Here is a 15,191-nt window from a genome sequence, read left to right as displayed (position 1 = left end):
CTTAATCTGAATTCCAGTGGAGTAAGAAGAAAACTCTTCAGAACAAATACTTCTGAGTGAGAAAATGTTCAGCATCTCAGATTCATTTTATCATCTGAATGATAACCTCGAGGGTTCCTCTGAGCCGAATGTGGGTGTGATGCTTGGGCCAGACACACAGCTTTTCCTCTAATGTTTGCACCCAGGGTCTGCCAAACTTCCCCACCTACGCTGTCCCAGTGACACATGGGTCACCTGTCATCTGGCTCCACCGTGCTGGGAGGTGACAGATTGTATTATACTTTCCTCTAGTGATTCTGATTGCCCTGCATTTCAGAAAGGACCCTCCTAACTTATCCTCCTGGCTTATCCTTTGGACCAGTGTCACCCTTTTGGTGTGTGTGTGGGAGGGGCATCTGGTATGGACAGTCAATTTGAATTTGATTGGAACATGCTAACGAGCCATTCATTTGGGGAGTAGGGGTTGTTTCTGATTAGATTAAGCTTCTGAGAGAGGAAAGAAGCAGCCGCTGATTAAAGACATAAAAAAGGAAACACATTAAATGAGTCAGTGGTTCATCTTCATATAGCAAAGTATAAATTAAACATAGTCCTGGGGATCAGCTCTGAATAGCAGCTGGGTAGAACGAGCTTTTCTGAATACATCCACAGGAGAAGGCACTCACAGCAATTCAGAGGGGCTTAACCCACCAGAGAGGGCTCTGAGAACTCCTGAGTAAATGGATGGGCTGAGTTATCTGATAAAAATGACTCTCACACTAGGGACGGGAAGAGTTTTATTTGGATTTCAGAAAATTGTTCCCTGAGTCCCTGTGACATTCAAGCTCATTATTATTCTCTAACAGCATCAGTGATGGTAATGGGGCCAGAGATCTTAGTTCAAAACAAAAGATGCAATTAGAGTAGAGAGCACACGTGTCAATGGGACCCTGATTTGGAACGTGGCCAATACTTCTGTCTCAGAGCTTGGGGCTCCTGTAGTTTTGGTTCTATAGAAACGCCTGGGCTAGAACTAGCCTTCTCAGCTTCATGCAGGGGGAAGCTGTGAGGGTCAGCCCTGCTAGACTGTGTCACCTGACCAGGGCTGGTGGCGTGGCTGCAGCCCCGCCTACCCTGGCTCACACTAGGATCTGTGGAGCTGCCATGGGGCTGCTACCTGTGGCTGTCAGAGGAACCCTGAGCCATGCATGGTCTCCAAGCCCCTGGCTTCTCCCCTTCCAGCCTGCTGGCTTCTCCCTTGCTTTTCTTACTGCTGTTCTGGTTCTGAACTGGAACCAGACTCTCCCCTACAGCCTGTTTTGCAGGAGTCCTAATACCTGCTTACCCCTGGCAGCTCCCTCTCTCCCCCCTGGGGACTAAATCTCCTCTCTGTATCTTCAGTCCCTAGTGGGGACCTGCTCTGAATGGACTTATCATCTGGACCTGGACAATCTCTCCCCATGCCTGGAAACTTCTGCTGCAAAGTCTCACCCAATAGATTGAACCCCTGGTTATCCATGCTGCCGGGCCCAAGCCTCTCTGGTCACTTTGCCTCTCCACATGCTGGCAGCTTGTATGAATCAGGGAAATGATCACAGTCTGCAACAGCAGCCCCCAAACCCCAAAGGCTGAACCCAGGACAAGTTTATTTCTCACTCACTTCACAGTCCTCTAAATGTTGGGGGGCTCTCCTGGGCAGCTCTTCTCCAAGTGGTAACTGAGGACTCAGGTTGCTTTTCTTGGGGGTTCCCCGTCTTTGAACTTCAAGGTCATCTTGGTGTAAACATCCAGCGGATTGGGAGGAGAAGCGGTAGAAGTGTTCATGGGTTTCCCACACTGGATACTTACCCACCTGGGCCTGAAAGTGACAGCTGTGATTTCCTCTCTTATTTCATTGGCCTGAGCTGCTCACACAATCCCTCCCGACTTCAAAGGAGGCTGGGAGATGTAGAGGAACACAGATATTCGTAAGCAATAGGGGTCAGCTACATTCTCGGAGACCACCCTTCTCCTGGCTCCACTTCCCCAACCCCGGGTAGGACCAGGCCTGTCTTCTTCCTTTTCTTCCATTCTGTCTTGAGTCCACCCCAGCTTGCATTTGGACAATAGTAATCAGGGCTGTTGGCTGCTATGAGTTTTAAGGTAACCATGTATAAGTTCACCTTGTTTGGAACCACTGAAAGAGGGCGTCTAATCTCAATGACCACGTGTTTGCTAAGCGATCCTCCTGGAATTTCCCATAAGGAAATGAACTTTCACGGTCCCAATCTTTAGAGTCAGAGCATTAGGGTCCGAGGAAAGCTGGGGCCCCTGTCTATGATGGACTGGTTTGCTGAGCTTGGCACCATGGCTGCCCCTGGGTTTCCTATAGGTAAACAGCTATTTCAGCAAATCTCAAGTCCCTGCAAAACAGCCTTTTAACTTTTTCTTCATGAAAAGTTTGCAGACATTCCAGCCCAGCTGGTCTCTTCTTGGATTCCTGCCAGATGAATCCTCCTGCTGCCTTCTGATAGTTAGGAAGGATCCCTTTCAAACAGGGAAACTGCTTCAAGGGCTTCTTACGGCTGACCCAAAATCAGACCCCTTCAGGGACACCTTCCAAGAAAAAGCATCATTTTTTTTTTTCCCCGAGCAGCAATTCTGTCCAAAAGACCTTTTGGCAGTGTTTTATTGTAAGAACAGGGCTTGGGAAACTGGATCCCCAGGGAATGTTTTTCTTTGGAGTCTGATGGAGGAATAAGCATTGTCAGACTTTAAAAAATGTTTCCTTACACTTGAAAATAATGAAATATCTGCCTTTGGAAAGCTGGGAGAGCACCAAGGAAAGTGCACAGGGGATGAGTCAGAACTAAGGCTCAACTCTCAATCCTTCATTCATGCAATTTATCGAGTATCTATCATGTGCCAGGCCCTGTTCAGGCTCTTGAGATTCCTTCAGGAGAGCAAGGTGGCCAGGGGTCTTCTCTCACAGGCTGGTGTTTTGGGCCCATAAATAGGAAAAAAGCTCCATCTCACTGGTACTCAGGGAAATGCAAATTAAAACTACAGTGAGAGTGAATTTCACACCCATCTATGAATGATACCAAATGTTGGCAAGATTGTAAAGCAACATGAGTGCTCATCTGTTCTGGTGGGACTGGAACATGGGATTCTCACTTTGGAAGAGTTTCACTCTCCCTGGGAGAGTTGAATGTGTGTTATAACCTATGGCTCAGAAATTCCACTATGTGTAGATACACAGACAGGTGCTCTCTCTTGGGTGCCAGGAGACATGTATAAGAATACTCGAAGGACCACTATTCATAATCCTGAAAACAACCAGACTGTGGACCACCAGGAGAATGCATAAATAAATGTGTGTACATTTATACAACGGAACACAATGGTGATGAAAATAAATGAAGCAAGAAGCAAGTTGAAGAATGCAGACAATATACTTCCATTTATACAGCATTTAAAACCAGGTAAAACTAAGTACGTAGTCGAGCTTGATGGCAAGGAAATTATTAACAAGATTCAGGATAATGGGTTACCTTTGTGGGTAAGGAGGAGTACACAGAGATTTCTAAGTTGCTGCCAGTACTGTTTCTTAAGTGGGCGGTAGGTAAACAGTTGTCCCTTGTGTTATGTGTCTTTAAACTGTACATATACAGTGTACACAGGCACACAGCTGGAGGAGGTATATAGGTGACATGGGAATGCAGAGCAGAGGCATTTAACCAAATTCAGGGCAGACAGGGAAAGTAGGTAGGAATCAGCCAGGCAAATAAATATATGTGATAGGGGGAAGAGGCTGACAGCCTCTGGCTTTTGACTTAGCTTTGTCCAGGTTTGACCTCTCTTTCCTTCTCATTCCCATGCACGGCTGCTACTAGAGTGAGACGCATGTGGTGTCTAGGTGATGCCCTAGTCAGTGTCTTTGTTTGCCTGCATTTCTGACCCTACAGCCACTCTGCAAACACGTTGCTGGTCTTCTGCCAGCCATTCTCAGGCCTCAGCCTCCATCTTCCTCGTCTTCCTCCCGCCAGCCTGCCTGGGTTGGCTTTCGACTCTTATCTCAGCATTTCACAGCCAAGTTAGGCGAGACAGCTACACATAAAAAGGTAATTAACAACATGAGCCAAGAAATAAGGACCACTTGAGTGGTGCAAATCGTGATTCAGGACTTTGGAGGAACAGGGCCAGGCTGGCTTTGGATGGACGGAGAGCAGGAAGGAGGATGTCTGGGCTAAGGGAACAGTGGGAACATTTTGCCAAGAGAGAAGAACTCATTAAATGTCATAAGGAGATAAAAGCTGGACAGGATTTGGGATCTTATCCTGTGGACTGTGGTTATGAAGTACAAGACTAAGGTGCCACTGCCCCCCAATCACTTACCCTCGGTAGATATTACTAATAAATGGTGGCATGTTTTTCCACTGAGCCCAGACAGAGCCTCAGAATCCTTCTTAACCCAGTGCTTCAGAAGGACATTAATCAGTGAATGGATTTAATATGGGAGTGTTATCTGCTATTCCTACCAAAGACTACAGAGTGATCACCAGACTCTGAGTAGGAGAAATGGTCACACTGTATCCTGATGTCTTGCCTCCAGTGTCTCCCTATTTTATAACTCCCAATTCACAACTCTACCAGTTGTCTCAAATACTGGGTAACATTTGAGGTACTGGCAAGAACACTTAGAACCACAGAATGCAAAAAGTATAAGGTATCTAACATGTCACCGAGTCCAGCTCCTCCATTTGGCAGCTGGGAGAAACTGAGGCTTGGGAAGGAAACAGGTCTATTTATGTAAGTGGCAAACATAGGACATAAACTCAGTCTTCTGACCCTGACCTTGTACCAGCAGCTCCCAGTCCTGGGAAGGGAAGGGAACCTGATCCTTCCTAAGAACCTGCTAGATGCCTATCTTTGCTAGAGGGAGCTTTTCATACAGCATCTCTTAAACCTGCCAGTTGCCCCAATAAAAAGGCAACTGACATCCAAGAACAGGTCCAAGTCAAAGGCTAATGTGTGACAGAGGCAGGATTCACACTCTGTCTACCAGCCCCCAAGACCTGCGTGCTTTCTTGTAGTTCCCAGATGGATGCACCAAGTTTTTTCAGAAACAATCACAGGATTAGGGCTCCCTGGGAAGGGTTGTCGGTGAGTGTGACTCGCTCTTCTGTTTACAACAGTTCGGGTTCTCAGTCACGTCTGGGGGCAGCCCAGCAGCTCCTCCATGGGTGTCTGGAAGCGTTGGCTAGGTGGGGGGCTTTCTCTACAGTGAGTTCATGGTTCCATAAGACGAAACCGCCTGCAGTCGCCCAGGTTCATTTGATAACTTCCCGAGTTTTATAACGGTAATTCAAGCTCTGCAGCCAAAGTAACTCTTCTCGTTTGTAGCAGCATGCACTTAAATGTCAGAGCTTTGCTGAAAAACCACTTGGGTTTGAAGGAAGTCATTATGTTCAGTAAAATCTGGCACGTTTTATGTTTATGGCCTTTATTAGAGGAGCCAGCTAAGCGAGTTAAGCAGCCTCTCTATATGGTGAGTAAAAAGCCCAGGGCTCTGGGATTGCTGGAATCACTCATTCAGATCACGGTTATTGAACATGTCCTGAGTGCCTGGTGCTGGTATATGCAACGTGGTTCTTGTCTTCCTGGAGCCTATACTTTAGCAGGGCAGTGGAGGTGGAGGGCAGACACTGAACGAAGAAATACATAAATAGAAGTATTGTGAATAAGCATTATTAAGAAAAAGGGTCGGGTGCTAAAAGTATTCAGAGGGGATCTAATTTAGACTGGGTAGGTGAAAGAAGGTAAGATTTGAGCTGGGTAACGAGTGGGTGATTTATTCCAGAAAGATGGAATAGCAGGTGAAAAGGCACAGAGACAGGAAAAAAAATTGGTGTGGTCAAGAAACATGTTGCCCAGTGCCCATCCAGAAGCCACGAGGTCCAGCCTTGGGCTGATGTGCCACCAGGCGTCCCCAGTGCCTGTAAGACTAGCACACGCCTCACTTGTTATGAGCCTGGGTCACAAGCGCACTAGGTAAAAAGTAACTTCTACCTTGGTAGTGGCTTCCTGTGCCCTACGACCTCATCTGCCTTCTTGGTTGCTGACCCTTGGTCCTCATTTCTCAGCCACCCCTTTGGTACCCAACCCTTGCCCTTCCTCCTCTTGGCATCTCCACCCCCTAGAACTTGCAATGCTGAGCCATCATTCTGTCCCACATCTTTGCCCTCCCTCCAGCGGCCCTGCTTCTCTGGCACAATGCCTCCCGTCTATAGCCTCTATCTGGTTTGGGTCTTGCCACATCATGCCAGCTAAGACCTGTGTTCCAGGCCTGGATCCCTTTTACTTCCTCATCCTCCCAAACCTCCATGGAAGCTTCATGATGTCATCTTTCATGAGGTCCAAATGCCAGTGATTTTCTTTCCTATCCTTTGTCTGCCATCCACGAGAGGGTCTCTGAGATCAGCTGTGGGTAAAACTTCTGAGATTCTCTCTGGAGCAAGCCATTGGTCAGCGGAGCTACTCGTCGTGTGGGGATCGTGGAGCACGGGCTCCCTCTTGTTTATTTCAGGGTCATTGGTCAGGGTCCAGAAGTGGAGGGGCAAACACGCCAAATACACATCTTCTGCTCCAACCAGAAGCTGCCAGGAACCCAAAGGCTATATATCCAAGGCAGATGCTCACAATAGATGAGTTTCTTTTCACAGAAGAGAGGAGAGCGGAGACAACCTCTAGGTGAACAGGTGCTTCCAGTCTCTGGAGAGGAACCTCTCCCTGCTGGGCCAGGCACTCTGGAGGGCAGCACATCTGTTGTCTGCTGGGCTTCAGCCAGACACGTGACTCCTCTGCGATCAATTTGTCCCCTGAAGGTGGCTATACAGGAGAAGCCAATAGCAGCAATCATAATGGTTATTATAAAATACTCAGTAATAACAAGTGCAGGCTAAGGGCTTGCAATATTCCGAGCACTACGACAGGGGCTTCCAGAGCCCGCAGCTCAGTGTAGCAATCGCTGTAATTTGAGTTTCATAGACGAGATGTTAATTACCCCAGAGTTGCCGCTCAGCCAGCACATGGTGGGGCCAGAATAGACCCAGATGTCCTGATCCCACCTCGACTGCCATGCATACAGAGCTCACCCGGAGGCAGGCTCAGGGTCAAACACCTACCTGCACTCACTCCATCCCCTTCTTCTACCGGGCGAAATTGAGACTTGGGAGGAGAAATATCCTGCCAAAAGTGACACAGCAGCAGGTGGCAGAGGTAAAAATTGGAATCCAATTCTTGCTGGCTCCAAAGCCGTGCTTTTACAAACTATGTGCTACTCCCACCCAGCCCAGCCACCCCACCTCTGCTGGAAACCCGTGATCTGTTCGAGGCACCATTTAGCACATGTCTAATGGAGAATATGGTGAAGAGCTTGGAGAACATTTTGAAAGAGGGAAGGAGATTAGTAAACCAGCAGGTACCAGAGTGTCATGGTCAGGAAAGACAGGGCTGGGACCACAGAGCATGACAGGCTCACCTAGTTGAAGGGGATACAGAACTGTGACGCTGAACTGACACCCCAAGGATGTCAGGTGAAGCGGGGCGGGGTGGGTATGCAATTGCATGTGCAGAAATCCAGAGGTGAGAGGAAACCCAGCATGCTGGAGGAAGTAAAAACTGTCAGCATGACTGCAGCACGGAGTACGTTGGGAAGCAAGCGCGAGGCCGGAGGGGTGGGCAGGGGCCAGGCCCCTGGAGCCTCAGGGGCTGTGCTGAGGAGGGCGCCGTGCAGGCGGGACGGGATCCAATGTACACCTTCAAAAGATCACTCTGGCTGCTGGGTGGAGAAGAGACTGGAGGAGGAAGGCAGGAGGGAGGGCAGTTGTTTGGAGGCTGTTGCAGAGTCCAGATGGGACATGGCAGCGGTCTGGATGAGGGCGGTGGCTACAGGATGGGGAAAGGGGAGTGGCTTCAAGAGGTCAGCAGTGAATTCACAAGGCTCCTTTCACTGTGCAGCTAAGGGCAGAATGGGAGGTGCTGCCACCACCCTTCTGATTAGAACCGCGGCAGATGCTCCCACTCTAAGATGAAATGGCGACTGACTCTTTGAGAGACAGGTCTTGGAATAAAAGAGCTTTGTTCCAAATCATGTACTGTGTTGGGTCGCTGAAATATGTCAATTAGTAGCCTCCGTTCCAGTGGCACAAAGAATAATTACCCTGACTCCGTGTGTTATCAGTAACATATTCACAGTATTCACAGGCTTTCCTTGCAAATCTGAGCGAAGTGAATTGGAAATCAGCACAGTCCCCAGAATATATGGGTCATGGACATAAATGTACACACCCCAGAGCCTTCCATGGCTTCCTTTCCTGGTCCTCAGAACCACCCCTGGGTGTGGAAACTTCCTTCAAAGCATGGTCACCTGGGGAAGCACTGGCACTTCCTTGAGCTTCGGTCAGGCTCAGACTCATCCTTTTGCCTTCATACCAGCAGTGTGGTCTTGGGCAAGGGACAGCCTTGGTCTCAGTTTCCTCATTTGGCATTGGAGACAATAACCACTACCTCACAGGGTTATTCTGAAGATTCTGCTGTGTATCATTTGTTCAGTAATAGCTGAGGCTGAGTGATCGTTAATTATGTGCCAGGCATCTTTCTAAGCACTTTGTATATGAACACTTTAATCTCCTCAGCAACCTCTTGAGATGGGAACTGTTGGGATCCCCATCGGAGATGAGGAAACTGAGGCACACTGAGATCAAGTAAATAACCCAAGGTCACACAGCTACTATGTGTGATTTGTGCCGGTGCCTGGCACATAGTGGACGCTCAGTGGGGATGCTTGTTTCCTTTCCATTGGCCCTAAATATTAATAATATACTAAATGCAAGACAAGCTTAGTCCGTCTATTGCCTTCCAACTTCCAACAGGACCAACTGGTGTGAAATAGCCTGGTGGAAGAGAAGACATTCTCTTCCTAACTAGCACGGGAGGGAGGGGAATTAAGCTAAATTTGAAGCTGACCTTACCTTGGAGGAAGACCTACGGTTGTCGATGAGTACACGTTATAAGCGCAAATATCATCCGCCAAATTGTCCAGTTGACAATACCTAATAAGTGACCACCGCTGTCCACCAAGAGATCTTGATTGCTTTCCGCCAAAAGCCTCACTCATCCTCTCTGACCAGGTATTTCAGATTCATCCCACTTTACTAAGCACCAACCATCTACTGATATTGTCTGGTTAGGCATCAATCATTTATATATTTATTCAACAAGTACTTACAAAGTAGCAATATGTACCAGGCCTTGTGTTCTGTGCTGGAGATGAGAAACGAATGAGATATGGGTTCTGCCCTCCAGCAACACAGAGTGAGGGGGAGGCTGACCTATTAGCAGGTAAGTTGTGGTATCAAGAGCTTTGAGGGCCAGAGGAGGAAGCTCTGCCCCAAGAATTAAACAAAGACCCCACAATAGTGTGGCTGGGTGGCCAAGCTCTTGAGAGATGATATTTTTTTCAGCTGGAGAAGGAGTAGGGAGGGCATTCCAAAATTACAAATAGAATGGGCAAAGGCCTAAAGACACAAAAGGATGTGCACATTCCAGAACCTTGAACTTCCAGAGTGGCTGGAATGACTGTGGCAAGGGCTCCAAGACACTGTCCCTCGACGCTCAGGTTACAAGGTCATTTTTCTTTATTTTTCAAAATCAAATTGCATCCTGTTCAAGCTCCTACTCACCAAGGTCAGGGAGAAGTTTCATACTATTCCCTTCTTTATAGCTCCCCCTCCCTTGGGTTCTGACAGAACTCAGAGCCCAGGAAAGGTGGAGCCGGAGCAGGGCGCCTGGCTCTCCCTGTGGAGATCACTCATCCGTGTCCAGGCCCAGGTGGTCCATTTTAAGGCGATGTCTCTGTTGGGAGGCTCTGCTGGTCCCTCCATGTCAAGCACGGCTGCAGAGACCGTTATCAAGGATTTTAACTTCTCCCCCAGGGCAAGGAGAACCCAGATCGCTGGTCACAAAATGTCTAGTCTCTTCTCTGGGGGAGGGAGGGCGGAAAGACTGGAGAGGGAGGGTGCATTAATTTTTTGCTGGTAAATCCACAGCAACTGGAAACAAGACACAAATTAATGACTCAATAACCTTCCTGTTCTAGGAGTAGAAATAAGGTACAGCTCACTCCCTTTGCAGACAGGAGAGTAAGGTGAGGAGAGCTGGGTGTGTCTGAGCTCGCGTTCATGGTCACCTGTGTGGTCTGGGTTCCAGGCTCAGGGTCAGGTCTGGGCACTGACGCATGGCCCGTGTCTTCCGCAGGTGTGGCAGTGTGGCGGGAGCGTAGAGGTCCTGCCCTGCTCGCGGATTGCCCACATCGAGCGAGCCCACAAGCCCTACACCGAGGACCTCACGGCCCATGTCCGCAGGAACGCCCTCAGGGTGGCTGAAGTCTGGATGGACGAATTTAAAAGCCATGTGTACATGGCATGGAACATACCCCAAGAGGTAGGAAGCCCTCATGGGGGTGTGTTTCTTGGGGGTTGTTGGGGAAAAAAAAACAAACAAAACACACCTGAGATTCAACCCTTCTTCCCAGGGGATAGCCAGAGTCTTGTTCGCCATGCTGGAGTGAATTCTCAAACCCTAAGATACAAGGTGTTGAAGAAAAGGGGCTGACTATAGGGTGCTAAGGCATGTCTTACCCACCCCACCCCTGGTCACCTCCTCCTCGAAGGAGGGCTCCTTCCCTCCAGACAGCAGTGTCCTCATTCTATGTGACAAAGTTGGACCAAGTGGCTCCAAGGTTCCAACATGCTCCCAGGTTCTCAGCTTCTCTGACAATAGATATTTCATGGTCCTGGATGACAAATATCCCAGTGATTATCAAAATTCACAAAATGCACCTTAATTTCCCTGTGGACTGGATTCAAACTTCTCCATTGAACCTTTGACCAGACCAATAAGGAATATTCCTATGCCTTTGGGATTGCTTGAGCCACATGGATGGGGCTGGGCTACATTCCCACATTTTTTAGGCTACTTTTAACCCTGACCGAACCTCATCATCGCCTGCCACTGTCCTCTAGCCCTCTAGTCACCCACACTTAAGACGTGTGAGAGAGAAAGCAATGTTTCTTTGGTTGTTCTGTTCAGCCTTGCTGTGTGTCATATGGAAGTAACCTTGGACCGCTGGGTTGGGAGAACCCAACAGATGCCAGCCACGGGATCCCCACCTGCTTGGCAGCTGGTCTGCCTGGAGATCGTTGCTTATGTTGTGTTTTATGTGAAACGGAGCTGTTGACTGCATGACCTCTTGCTTTCCTCCCAAGGCCATGGCTTCCCCTCGTGAGTCCTTTAGAAAGCCTCCGCTCTCTCTTCCTAATAGGGCAATGATTGATCTTTGCTTAAAGTTTCCATATGAAGGCTTTCTTCCCTGATGTGTCCACCAAGCTAATGTTTTGCTCAGGCTGAGTGATTGAGAAAGTAGGCTGGGTCATGGGTGGGAGCTTTCAGGCAACCCCCTCACTACCACGACCAGGGGGAGCGGTCTTGGGCTGATTGCATCCTCCTACAATCAGTGAGATTTCAGCAGCTGGGAAGAAGAATGAAGAACCAAGCAGTACCAGCGGGAGTGCAGCCAGCCCTAATGAACCAGGCCCGAATGCAGCTCTGACAGTGGGAGTGTTTCTAGGGAAACGGTGGTGCCTTCTAGCCCCATCTGTGGCTGTGGGCGTTGGATCACAGCATTCTGGGCAGGATGCTGAGCCCTGCTGTGGGTGTCCTCTGATAGCAAAATGTTAAGCACACTTGGAAACTCCCCAGGAGCTCACCAGCGAAGCGGTGTGGATCCCCGGCTTCTGCAAAGGACTGGCATCCTGTCCATTACTGTTGTCCCCCTTCTCTCTGCACCCCAAAGCTGCAGACTTTGTAGCCCTCTCCCCCCGATTGCAGCTGCCAGATGTTGAAATAGACAGCAAATCCAAAGAATAGTAGAGAAGTGAGTGAGTAGAAGTAATTGGAAAATGATGAAACTCAGCGTCTGCCTGTGACTCCTAGAAGAGTTCAAACCAAGTCAAGTGGGTGGGGCTGGGGGGTAACACAAGAAAGGCCGATGAGGGGTGGAAATGTCCAGGACGAAGCCTTAGGAGGAGAAGGAAGGGGTCAGCGTGTTTCCTCTTGACGCCCCCCCCCCACCCCGCCCCGTTCGCTTCTATGTCCAGACTCCCTCTTCTGCCTCTTTCAGGCTTGTGGAAAGAGTCAACACTTTTCCACCTCCCGTCCACTTCTCAAGTCACATCCCAATACTACCTCGAAGCTGCTTTTGACAAAGTCATCGTGGGCCTCCTAACTGCTGAATTTAATGGCTATTTTAAGTCTTTCGCTTACAGGATCCCACCTTTTCCTTGAAACTCTTCACTCCCTTAGCTCCGGGATTCCACACCCCAGAGCGTCCTCTTCTCTCCGACTGCTCCCAACTCCTTGTGGGCAAGGCTTGCTTCCAGTGGTGGCTTAAGTGCTCCCCAGGGACCTGTCCTTGGCCACCTGCTCTCATGATACGCATCCCCAGGGTAATCCCATCTACTCTTGGGCTCTGCACCACCTGTACATTGACGGCTTCCTAGTTACTCTCTCCAGCCTGACTTCTGCCTTTAGCTTCAGACTTTCAGCCACGCATCTTCTCCTGGCTGTTCCCACAGGCCCTTCAGACTGAATCTGACTGCACTGCGTACATCTTTTTCCCCCCCGAGTCTGCTTCTGTTCTTATTCTCTGTCTGAAGTCATGGTACCACCCTCTGACCAGACATGTGAGCTTAGACCTGAGGGTCTTCCTTTAATCGTCTTCCATTCCCAGTCCATCACCGAGCCCACCTTTCCATGCCTCTCACTTCTGAGTTCAGGCCTCGTCTCTTCCTCTGCAACAGCCTCTGGTTGGTTTCCTGGCTCAAGTCTTACCCCTCAAGTTCATACTCCCCACTGCCCAAAGTCATCCTTTTAAAAAACTCACAGCGACCATGTCCTTGTCCTACTTGAAATCTTTACACGACTCTCCGTGTGCACAAGATCAGGCATAAAGTCCGGTGTTAGACATGGATCTGAGCTTTCTCCTCCACCCACCTCTCCAGCCGCACTGCCCACCATCCTTGTTTTGGAGGCCCTGCAGACAGCGTGGGCTAGGGGAACTGCCCCGAGCTCCCCGTCCACACCAGGCTGTTTCTCATCTCGGTGTGTTGGCCCATTTCGTCCTCTCTGCTTGGAATTCCTCCCAAAACCGCTTCCCCAGCCTCCACCCTTACCAATTCTCCTCCATCGTTTCAGACTCAGCTCGGGCGACCTCTTCTCTAGAAGCCAGCCCCAGCTGGGGAGAAAGCCCCTTTTTGCCTGCGTGTCTCTGTCATTGCATCATCGCCCTGTAAGAGAATGTTCCGTTGTCTGAAAGTCTCTCTCATTAGACCAGTGAGTCTCAAATCTGGCTGAACTTTAAAATCACTTGGCCTCCACCCCAGAGATTATGATTTAATTGGTTTGGAAGGGGACTTTTTTTTTTTTTTTCTAAGAAAGCTCTTTGGGGATTTTAATGTCCATCCAGGGCTGAGAACCACTACACTAGACCATGGGCTCTCTGAGGACAGATTTTATTATTCATATCTGTGTCACCAGGCCTAGCACAAGGTGGGGCACGTGGTCAGGGCTCAGTAAAACCTCACTAATTCTTGTTAACAAATGAATCTGCTGGCCATATGTGTGATCCCTTTTTCCCTTGGTCAGTGGCTCCTAAAAGCAGATCTACAGACCAACTGCATCAGAATCACTGGGAGACCTTTTAAAAAATACTGATTCTGGGTCTCATCCTCAGAGATTTTACTGAGGAGGTGTATAGTGGTACCGGAATCTGTAAAAATCTCCCCAGGTGCTGGTTTGGGAAAACCAGGTTTGGGTGACACTAGTTTAGCTAATCCTGCTTATCTTTCCAAACTCACCCTTAGCATCACCTACTCCAGGAAGCCTTCCTTGACTGCTCTCCTCCCTTTCCCCTTCATCCTGGCTGCCCCACACCTGGGGATGGACTAAGGGCCCCTCTTCCACTGTCCCTCAGCACTCTCTGCTTCCCGCCATGCTTCACACTGTGTGCAGAGTCTGTTTACTTGTCTGGATCTTCCAGGCTCTGCTTTCAGGCAGACTGTGACTTCTTCCTATTTGTATGCATGATGCTTAGGACAGCACCTGACACAGTCTAGGCACTCAATAAAGATGAGTTGAAAAAGAAAGAAGAGGGAGGAAATGTGGGTGCTGCATCCCTCCATGTTTTCCCCAGTAATTTTCCCAGCTGCCCTTGATGTGGTGGCATCTCAATACATTCTGTTCAGTCACAGGCGCATGTGTTCCCGATTTACTTAACGTTTTGTCTACAGCATCCCAACTGCAAATGTAGAGCTGGAACCCTTCACCCCTGCCTAGTGGCTCCTTGGAGAATTAAATAAGTTAATATGTGGAAAGACTTTGATCAGTGCTTGGCAAATGGAAAGCACTAGAGAAGTGTTAACTCTTGTTGTCCCCGTGATCACCTGCACCCTCTGCATTCCCGCCCCAGCTTTAAAATGCTCTTGCTTGGGCAGTCATCCTCCCTCGCTTCCTTCTATGCGGAGTTGTTCCTGGGCCGTGCACTGAACAGAACCAGCTCTCTCACTCACTCTTAATCACATTCAGTCCCAAGCTTTTGGAAATCCAGAGGAGCCTTCCACTCATGCAGCCTCTACTTTAAGTGAAAATCAGTTTGCTTATCAACAAACAAAGTCAGTCTGCAGCAAAGCATCAGTATTTTCTTACACAGGGTTCAGGAGCTCTAGATGCGCCCCTGCTTCCTCTTGCCCGAAGACAGGCTGAGTGCCAAGGATGACTCACCACGGTTCTTAGGCAACAGCCCTTCTTTGGGTTTGGCTACAAGGAATTTTGTGTCTGGCTGCACACACAGGCAGGAATACTGGACAGCTTTTTGTGTGGCTAAGTACGTTAGTGTCCTAGGGCTGCCAGAACAAATTATCACAAACTGGTGGCGGAAATGTGTTCTGTCACAGTTCTGGAGGCCAGAAGCTCCAAATCAAGGTGCTGTCAGGGCCGTGCTCCCTCCAAAGGCTCTGGGGGAGGATCCTTCCTTGCCTTTTCCAGCTTGTGGTGGCTCTAGGGGTTCCTTGGCTGGTAGATGTATCTTTCCATTCTCTGCCTCTGTCTCTGTG

At 49.1% G+C, this 15,191-nt stretch overlaps 1 protein-coding gene across 4 annotated transcripts in view; it reads left to right on the top strand.

Moving 5' to 3' along the window:
* The window catches only part of GALNT18 (polypeptide N-acetylgalactosaminyltransferase 18), a 337,221-nt gene that overhangs the window by 268,528 nt on the left and 53,502 nt on the right, over nucleotides 1-15,191 (top strand). For all 4 annotated transcript variants that reach the window (XM_068556029.1, XM_068556028.1, XM_068556030.1 and 1 more), the window contains exon 7: nucleotides 10,279-10,464. In XM_068556029.1, coding sequence (XP_068412130.1) covers nucleotides 10,279-10,464 — 186 coding nt within the window. The remainder of the gene's footprint in view (nucleotides 1-10,278; nucleotides 10,465-15,191) is intronic.

This window comes from Eschrichtius robustus, chromosome 11 (assembly GCF_028021215.1).
Source record: "Eschrichtius robustus isolate mEscRob2 chromosome 11, mEscRob2.pri, whole genome shotgun sequence".
NCBI classification, from domain to species: domain Eukaryota; kingdom Metazoa; phylum Chordata; class Mammalia; order Artiodactyla; family Eschrichtiidae; genus Eschrichtius; species Eschrichtius robustus.
This window is presented reverse-complemented; position numbering and strand designations above follow the sequence as displayed.